The 9,798-nt window shown below is 34.3% G+C and overlaps 1 protein-coding gene and 1 long non-coding RNA gene across 3 annotated transcripts; both read right to left on the minus strand.

Annotated features, from left to right (window-relative positions):
- Window positions 1-2,776: 2,776 nt before the first annotated feature.
- LOC114076567 lies at window positions 2,777-7,934 on the minus strand. Of its 2 annotated transcripts, none has more exons than XR_003577567.1 (4): window positions 7,802-7,934; window positions 5,554-5,627; window positions 3,109-3,294; window positions 2,777-3,001 (listed from the first exon to the last, which is right to left on the minus strand). It is a non-coding gene; the product is annotated as an uncharacterized LOC114076567 (long non-coding RNA). The 2 variants fall into 2 exon arrangements; XR_003577568.1 differs by having other exon boundaries at window positions 3,109-3,299.
- Window positions 7,935-8,394: 460 nt separating this feature from the next.
- Window positions 8,395-9,386, minus strand: LOC107013378. Its single transcript, XM_015213302.1, has 2 exons — window positions 8,937-9,386; window positions 8,395-8,682 (listed from the first exon to the last, which is right to left on the minus strand). The coding sequence occupies exons 1-2, from the start codon at window positions 9,384-9,386 to the stop codon at window positions 8,395-8,397; spliced, it is 738 nt and encodes a 245-aa protein (XP_015068788.1).
- Window positions 9,387-9,798: the final 412 nt, after the last annotated feature.

A 9,798-nucleotide genomic window follows, 5' to 3' on the forward strand; every position in this document is an offset into this window, starting at 1 on the left:
TATATATATATATATATATATATATATATATATCTTATTGCCTTAGTAAAAAAAGAATTGTAATTGAACTAGGAATTGTAATCCTATTCATATATATATTTTATTGCTCAAGCCAAAAAGAAATTGTAATTGAGCTAGGAGAAGAGTTTTATTCTCACCACATGACATTTATAAATAGACACATTGTTTCCACAATTTTATCTTCAATTACAGATTGTGAGCCTACGACGAAAAGGGCATAATTCAAGGTAATCTTCTTTTTTTTAAAAAAAAATTCGTAAATTTTTTACAGCTTGACACGTCTGTCATAGAAAATTCATATCTCATTGTAGAAAAATCGAAATAATAAACCGTTTGATTTTTTAGAAACTAGACTTGATTTTTTAGAAACTAGACTTCTCTATCTCTAACATATCCAAAATTCAGAAATTAATACCTTCAGAATCTTTCTAGATGATTTTTTTGAAGTTAGCTCTAGATTCTGCCATGCTGAAAATTTCAAATTTGTGTGACTTTACTAAAAATCTCGTGTATTAACGTAGGAACGACGAAATCACAATCCGCTTGATGATTCTGAACCTAGACCCAAAGGTATACAACATATCCAAGATTCAAGATTTAATACGTTTCGAGTCTCAAACATCTTGATGGGTAACAATCTCTCATTTACTTGTACTTCCCTCCTCTTTTTATTTGTTGTGCCGTACACAGTTTATACTCTTGCGGGCCAGGAGTGACATGCAGTTTAGGCTCATACCTCATCTTATTTAAAGGGTAGTACCTCTTTAGTAATTTTGCATTAATAGGACCGATCCTTACGCCATCTACATCAACCAGCTTGTAAGCACCATGTGGATATGCTTCTTGTACAACATAAGGTCCATCCCACTTTGAGGTAAACTTGCCCCCAGACTTGTTCGAAGATATGATGGGTCTTCTTACCATGAAAATTTGGTCTCCAACTTGGAAGCACCTCAAGCGAACCTTCTTATTGAAAGCACGAGATAGACAAGCTTGATAACATTCCAGATTTTGCTGGGCTTCTAGCCTCTTTTCATCAAGTACTTCTAACTCAGCAAGACGAAGTCGAGCATTTTCTTCTTCAGTGAGCCCTTCTTGAATAGCAAGCCTTAAGGAAGGTATTTGACGCTCGAGTGGCATTACTGCTTCAACTCCAAAAGCAAGTGAATATGGTGTTGCTTGAGTTAGTGTGCGTACGTTGTCCTATATGTCCACAAAGCTTCTTCCTTTTTTTCATGCCAATCCCGTTTGGACTTGGAGAAAACTTTTTTCAGAAGGTTGCATAAGGTCTTATTGAACGCTTTAGCAAGACCATTGGCGGCAGCTTGATACATAGAAGATTTACGCGGCTTAAAACCAATGAGATCACAAATCTTGTTCATTAACTTGTTATCGAATAACTTTCCATTATCTGTTATTAAATAGCGAGGGATGCCAAAGCGATAGATGATATTCACTCGGATAAAATTTGTAACATTCTCTTTCTTTACTTCTCTAAGAGCGACAACTTCAACCTATTTTGAGAAGTAGTCAGTTGGTGCTAAGATGTATAAGTGTTCACCAGAAGATTTTGGTAGTGGTCCTACAACATCCAATCCCCAAGCGTCATATTGCCAAGATGCAATAGTTGGGTGCAACACTTCGGACGGCTGATGTATGAAATTCGCATGAAATTGACAAGCATCGCACCTTCGAACATAATCTAAGCAATCCTTCACCATGGTTGGCCAATCATATCCGATCTTCTTTATGTGAAAGTGGAGTTTCGGTCCTAATTGATGTGATCCACACACTCCTGAGTGTTCTTCTTGCAGAGCTTGCATCGATTCTTTCTCTCCCAAACATCGTAATAGTACACCCTCAAATGATCTTCTATGTAATGTGTCCTTGTAGTAAAGAAAACGAGGTGCACGACGACAAATGTCAGTCCTTCTCTTTGGATTTTGTGGAAGTATCTAATAACACATGTAGTCAATAATGGGTTGTCTCCAATCTTCCTCTGTGGCTTCAGAAACGACAACTATATGCTCAAACTCATTTTTTGTATATTCTTCCTCATTTGGCGGTGGTACTATCCATTTTTGACAAATAGTAACTTGTGTTTGATCAGGAAGGGTTAAAATAGTCATCTCATTATTTGCCGACTGCCAAAATGGTCAGAATGTAGTCGGAAAATGGAGTTTCCCGATGACTTTCTGACTACTTTTGAGTAGTCGGCAGACTGTGTGTCAGAAAATATTTGTTAACTACAGTATTCGGCATTTTTCTACTACCGTAGTCACTATATATAAATTAAAACCCGATCATTAAAGTACCTAATTGTCGACTACTATAGTCGGAACGGTAGTAAAATAATATTTTATTAATTTAAATACTACCGACTACTTTAGTCGGAATACTTATTGAATAATAATTTATTAATTTAATAACACCAACTATGATTGTCACAACAATTAATTAGTTAAATAATTAATTATATATTTTGATTACTGTAGTCAGCAATTATTAATCATTTCAGTACTCTTCCGACTATTATAGTCTGTATAAATAATTAATTTATTAACTATTTAGGTCATCTTCCGATTACTGTAGTCGGCATTTTTAATTTTCTAAGAAAAAATCTATAAGAAAGTCATATTTTTTTATATATAGAATAATGTTTTTTATTTTTGTACACCACCCTCTAAATTATACTACCATCTATAAAAATACAACATAACGATAAAATCAAACATCAAATACAATCCTAACACTCAAATTCCACTTGATTCACAGATTCACAATGAAGTCTAAATTTTGAAACATTATCAAAATCAAGTCTCATAAATATTAAGTTGTTACTCAAAATGGAAGTAACTAGTTAAACAAGTCTAAATGTCATAGAAAAATGTCTAAACAACAAGAACATAATCTACTCTTCACTAGAATCGGTCTCTTCTTCGCCATCATCATATGCAACCATATGTTTCTCCATGAACTTCTGCACTTTAGCATAGTTAGCTTTAGATAATTAAAGTCATTTTGTTAGCATTAAAATCTCTATTCACGTTGCTTCCATTTCTTATGAAGTTTTAGAAGTAGAAGCACCTGACATCAACGGTGATGGATGACATGAGAAAGGTTGTACTCCAAGCCCGTAAACTCTGCCTTTCTTCACCACCTCTTGCTACATTTTTCCATATTTAAGTAATATCATCATATGTTAGTTGGGTTGTGGAACTATCCTCAGAAGTAGGTTGTGTTTGACGCCATCTGTCCATGCTTCTTTGATATCTAACCTTAAATAAATGTTAAATAATCAATAGCCCCCTTTCTTTAAGACATAATACATAGTTAAGTAAGACAAGATCAATATTGGCAACTTCTCTCTAAGTCCTCTTTCCTTTCTCTACTATGACCCACTGCTTACAACCTTCCACATCAGCAGGTAATGGTGATTATGCTTTGCGTGTTTTTGAAGAGATAGAGAATAAGAATTCAGTACCTACTCACTATTTGGTATTCGGTATGCCATTGTTGTCAATGGAGTTGAACCTAATATAAGTATGGAAAAGGAAGCACCAACAGTAGAACATATTATATGTGTTCTTTTCTCATATTCTATAGAGACTCTCCAAAATTCAAGTATTGGAAGAGTAGTATATTAACTACTGCTTAATTTTCAGCACATCCCATAACTCCCACATGGACCAGAGAAAACAAAAACATAAACACTTCACAATGGTAAACATGAACCCAAATTACTAGCACTTCAACTGAATTTTTTTTTCATAGTATGCGCATATGCGACATTGCATATCTGTACAATACAACCAAAAATCTCACCCATAAATTAAAGAATCAAACTTAACCTAGAAGATGATTCACATGGTTCACAGACATACTTATCGAAATCGGAATAGTTGTGCAACCAAATCCAATAAACACAGATTGTCAAAACTCTTGGTGGAAAGCTAATTCACCAGACCACTACTCAGTAGAATGCATAATAAAATGTGAAAAGATCTCAACAGCTAAGTCTTGCTTTTATTATAATAATTAGAGTTCTTGCATATTAGGATTATTCGCAGTGAAGATTATTGATTAACTTTTGAAGAAGGAATCATATTACCTAAAATTTCAAATATTGAGTTATACGTTTCAGATCCTAGTCTGTGTAAAACTTGTTTATAATTGAGATTTTAGTTGAGAAAATGTCAAAACGGTCCCTTATGTGCCTAAGAAGCCGAGATAATGGGAAATTCCGTGTTAATTAATCATGATTAAATGTATAAGGCTTATTTACAAAGATATATTTATGTTTCCTTAGCATCAAATGTGAATCTTCCTGGTGCTACAATTTTAGTTTCTGATTCTATCAAACTCTTTGCAATCAAAGTCTTGCTCAAACAGGCATGGTTTATCTTCTAGGTAATTTTCTATTTTACAGCATGTGTGCACCTCAACTATTTGATCAGTACATACTATCTCCAACTTGGGTGAATATATCAAGTAATTCTATGCACTGAATCTGAGACAGATCAAATTAGCAAAGCATTATGATTGCTCTGTTTTGTGCTCTATATGTGAGTTACTGTATCAATCACATGTTTTAGTTTCCTCATTTTGGCATTTGACAAACTTTGTCATTCTTTGTCTCATCTATATTTTCTACTTTCCTAGTAGATAATAAGGACCTCTCTTTTGCTTACACACCAAAAACAGAAGAACCAGTTGCCTTACAAGAAGTTATGGTGATAAAAACAAGCAGAGCATCTTCATCTCATCCAAATACCTCGTTACCACTTTCCCTTCCTCTTCCTCTAGCATCAACTTCACATAAGGCCAAACAAGACTCGAATTGTGAAGTTTATTAAGAAATTGGACCTTGGCCTAAGTGAACTCAAAAAGCTAGAGATGGAAATTGCTCAAGACTATGAAGGAACAACAGTTCATTCCCTATCAATATGAGACATTCTAACACCCTCCGGCTTGAATGGACGGTAGACTCATCTCTAAAAGCTAGCTCATTAGTTGACAGTCGCTCGAGAACCATATGAAAAGATGACTCACCCTGGATGATATGAGATTCATCAGTAAACTGTATTATAGAGGTTATATATGCACAACTATCTAGTGTTCTTTTTATGTACATAATGGTGCGGAAAATACTTTGTATTGTACTGTATATGGTTTTTATACATACTTTATGTGAACCTGGCTTTCAGACGAGTTCTAGTAAAGATTTCATTCTTACTATCATTCATGTTTCACTTGTTAGTTGAGTAGAGAGTCATTTTCACCACGTCTCAGAAACTTAAATAAATAAGGTGCTAGAAATATAGCAAGTCTTTCTATGCAAACACCCTTGACACAATTTCCAAAAAATTCAATCCATGGAGAGTATAAAGTACGCACAAAATAAATTACATCTCCCACTTTCCGAATTCATAATATAAAATATGTCAGCAACTACAAGTATGTACCAAATGCTACAACATACCAGACAATTCACTGGAGAAATAAACAGATGGTTGGTTTCATGGTACTGACCTCATAAATTTTTTCTTTTATAATTGTCCATATTCGTTCATGTTCCATTTTGTCAAGGAATAAAATCAAGGAGCCTTCAACATACAAAATAAAGGTTATTCATTAAAAAAACACAAACAGAAATAAATTGCAAGATATATAACTCTTAAAATAGGCAATATTTACAATATTTAATAAATCAACTAGATAACAAACATCAAAAAATATCACATGAATTATTACATGTCAATAGTTTAGTAATTTTGAATTGTCAAGTTCATATTCTATAGTGATGATAAAGTTAACGTTAAGACTTTCACAGCTGATATATCATTAACGCCAACATACAGTTATAGAAACACAATACAAATGGTTCTTTCGTAAAATTTACCCCATCTCGCCCCAATTTGGCTCCTGGAATTCTTCTTTTCACCAACTTATAGTCATTGAACGTAGAGTATTATACAATTTTTGTACAGGAAACCAAAATTCTCAACAGTCTTTCAAGTTTTCTACAGTACACATAGTTGATTCTGAGAAACTTAGTGAGTGCTTGATCCTACCTCAACTTGCACAACATCCACCCTTCTTAACAATAAAAAACATGTAATTTAGTAGTGATTGTTAAGAGGAACGGATGGTTATTTCGAGTAATAGGATGTATTGATGGCAATGGAACATCCAGTTGCAGACCAATTCAACACCCATAAGTGAGCTAATTAAGTTTTAGTAGCTTACAACTAACATAACTTGTACATGAAAACTTAAAATAGTAGAAAGGAAAACACTAGCCAAGAAAGTGATGCTAATTGCTATTATGGATTTATGATTGGCATCAAAATAACATCACACCAACTATAGATATGTAGTTCTATATATTCCTTATATCACTTTATCATGGATTAGTCTTAAGAGTACTCAGCAGCTAGGTTTACTTGTTCCTTTTGTCCAAGAACAAGCAATTCCAAAGGAGCAAAAGCAACGTGAAAGTTGTGAGATGGCAAAAGTGAAGTTGCTTGTATTCGCCCTTTTGGTATATCAGGATTGCAACACGTTCTCCAATATAATTTGATTCTCAACAGAGAAAGCACAAAATAAAAATTGTTGTTTGGTCATCATCTTTCTCAATTGAAGTTTTAACCGATTCTCAAAACAGGGACATTCTAAACAATAACTTTAACTATTTTTTTCCTCCTCATCCTCTAATAATAGTTTATATCCTCCTCCACCTAATCATTAATATTTTACTACTACTGTTGATACTCGTACTCTCTCGACCCCCATGGATATTGGTGAATGTCAATTGATTTCTCAACCTACCCTTTGTAACAGAAATTTACTACTTTATGTATTTATCCTTTTCCTTCTAGCTCTTAAATTAGTTAATCAGAAACTTTTGGTATTTTTATATTCTTCTTTTTCAGATTAGTGAGCAACTGAAGGTGTTTCTGATGGTTTTTGTTATCAAACATCTTGTCTCGACTTACAAAGCGTGTTATTTTTCAAGTATTCTTAAAATTATTAACGAAAGTTTCGGGATCTATTTCTATTACCATTCTACCAACATGTGAGTAAAATGAGAAAATAACATTTAAATGTCCAGAAATATTAAAAGAGATTCAAGTGCATGATTCTAGAACATGATTTGCTGGTAAAAAGGATTCAAGTAACCACTCTGAAAAGGTGTATAAGAAAACTCAAATGATAGTATACAAGTTCAAATGCCACAATCTTGCCCCTCAAAAGTCTGCTCATGTCTACGAATTAAAGCATAGATTTCTAGGTATAGATCGATAAATGAGGTAGCAAGTATAGTTAAAGATGAAGCGAATGGATATACCACATAATGGTTATAAGCTACTCACAAATATCTTTTAAATCACAAACATGAGACACAAGCGACATCAAGGATTCTTCATCACATAAAAGATGTACAATTTCACCGGCCGAACACTCCAGATTTGAATTCGGAGTCTCTGGCCTTATAACAATATCCACTGCACTAATTTCATCACTATTTCAATAGGGCATCTCTTCAAAAGAAATGCACGAAAAATAAAACCAAACTGAAGGTGTTACCCACGATTTGAACACAAGAAACAAATAATTGATTATGAGCAAGTATCCTATATAGTTTCTTTTTCAATACTACTAGCTAAAACTAGAAAGGAAAAAAATTACAGTACCTCAATGGAAATTGGAACTAAAACTGTACACACTAAAACTAATTGAAATTAAGAACCTAACAAGGAAGGAGAAATTACAGTACCTCGTTCATAAATTCGTTCAAAGATTCATTGCTAAGCCAATCGAAATCTGAGAGAGGCGACGCCAGTATGCTTTTAGAGAGGGTGACGCTGGTAACCTCCCAAACTGATTTGATAAAAGGGACTTTTTTTTCTAATAAAAGAGTCCTTTTCTAACTAAGAACTGATGTGAAAATAATACTATCTATTATAGTAAATAAATAATAAAATTAATTGTAAACTAAAAATAATATTTTAAAATGGCCGACTACGGTAGTCGATAGTTAATAATGTATTTAAAATTATTTAAATAAGTTACAGACTACTATAATCGGTAATTGTTAATTATTATTTTTTTGACTTCATTTCACTGAGCTTTTCGACTTCAATAGTCAAAATCATAGTCAAGTAAAATTATTAAAAATTAGAAAATATAAATTTTAATTTGCCGATTACAGTAGTCGAAACTTACCGACTACACATTTGTAGTCGACAGTTATAGTCGGAAAATAGCCTATTTCTAGTAGTGAGGAAGCAATTCAGGTTTCTTCACTTCATAACTTCCCAAGAGTTGGTTGATCACCAACTGAGAGTCGCCAAAGACTTGTAAGTGTAATTACTTCATGTCGACAACCAACTCAAGTTCAAGTATCAACGCTTGGTATTCATCGACATTATTAGAGCAACATTGCTTCAAAGTGAAGGAGAATGGTAGAATCTCTTCTTGCGAAGTGATGAACACTACGCCAGCGCCAGCTCTGCCACGATGTACGGCCCCATCAAAGCACATTCTCCAAGGAGGTTCAATTTCAATGGACATCACATCTTCATCAAGAAGCTCATCAGTTAACTCCCAATTATTAGGTATCAGATGGTCTGCCAAGAAATCCGCTAATGCTTGTCCCTTCACAGATTTTTTAGGGATATACACAATCTCGAATTGTTGGAATTAGAGGTACCATGTTGCTTGTTGGTCACTAAGGACAGGTTTTGACATAACAAACTTGATGGGATTTGCTCTAGATATAAGGCGGACAACATGAGCTTGAAAATAATGCTTCACCTTTTGAATTGAGAAGGCAAGTTCCAAGCATAACTTTTCAATTGACGAATAATTAGATCATTCGACGTCATCGTTCTACTTAAGTAATAAAGAACATTTTCTTTGCCTTCACCATTCTCTTGAGCTAACAGGGCTCCTACAGACCTTTCTTGTGCTGCAATGTGAAGTATCAATGATTTTCCAGGTATAGGGGTTGCCAAAACTGGAGGTTTTGCTAGATACGATTTGATACTTTTAAAGGCATCACTACATGTTTGGTCCCAATTAAAAGCAGCACCTTTCTTCATGAGGTGACCGAATGGTTGACATCTCCCCGCTAGATTTGAGATGAATCTCCTCAAGTAGGGTAACTTTTCTTGGAGACTTTTTAACTCATGAATATTTCGAGGCTCGAGCATCTTCAATATTGCATCAACTTTGGCTTGATCAATTTCTATTCCTAGATGTCTCAAAATAAAGCCAAGGAACTTGCCGGAAGTAACTCTGAAGGCACATTTCAGTGGATTCATCCTCAATCGATATCTTCTGAGAAACACAAACACCATTCTTAAGTCTTTCAAATGATCACCCCTCTTTCTCGACTTTACTACCAAGTCATCAACATAGCATTCAACATATTTATGGAGCAAGTCATCAAAGATATTTTGCATAGCTCTTCGATATGTGGCGCCAGCACTCTTTAACCAAATGACATCACTTTATAGCAATAAATACCTTTCGGCGTGCGAATGCAGTGAGTTCTTCATCTTTTGGTGCCATGCAAATTTGATTATATTCGAAAAAACCATCCATGAAGAACAATGCCTCATAACCAATGGTGGTGTCAATCATCAACTCCAGAATGGGAAGAGGAAATTCATCTTTAAAGCATGCATTATTGAGATATCTAAAGTCAACACAAACTCGAGTTTGACCATTCTTCTTCTCACAGGAACAATACTTGAAATCCATGTAGGA

This window comes from Solanum pennellii, chromosome 3 (genome assembly GCF_001406875.1).
Source record: "Solanum pennellii chromosome 3, SPENNV200".
Lineage (NCBI taxonomy): Eukaryota > Viridiplantae > Streptophyta > Magnoliopsida > Solanales > Solanaceae > Solanum > Solanum pennellii.

Excerpts from the sequence above, each read along its gene's own strand:
- LOC107013378 (XM_015213302.1), bottom strand. The coding sequence starts at position 9,386 with ATGGTGTTTGTGTTTCTCAGAAGATATCGATTGAGGATGAATCCACTG. Across the intron at positions 8,683-8,936 it reads ATGGTGAAGGCAAAGAAAAT|GGACAAGCATTAGCGGATTT; the intron begins GTTCTTTATTAC and ends AAATCTGTGAAG.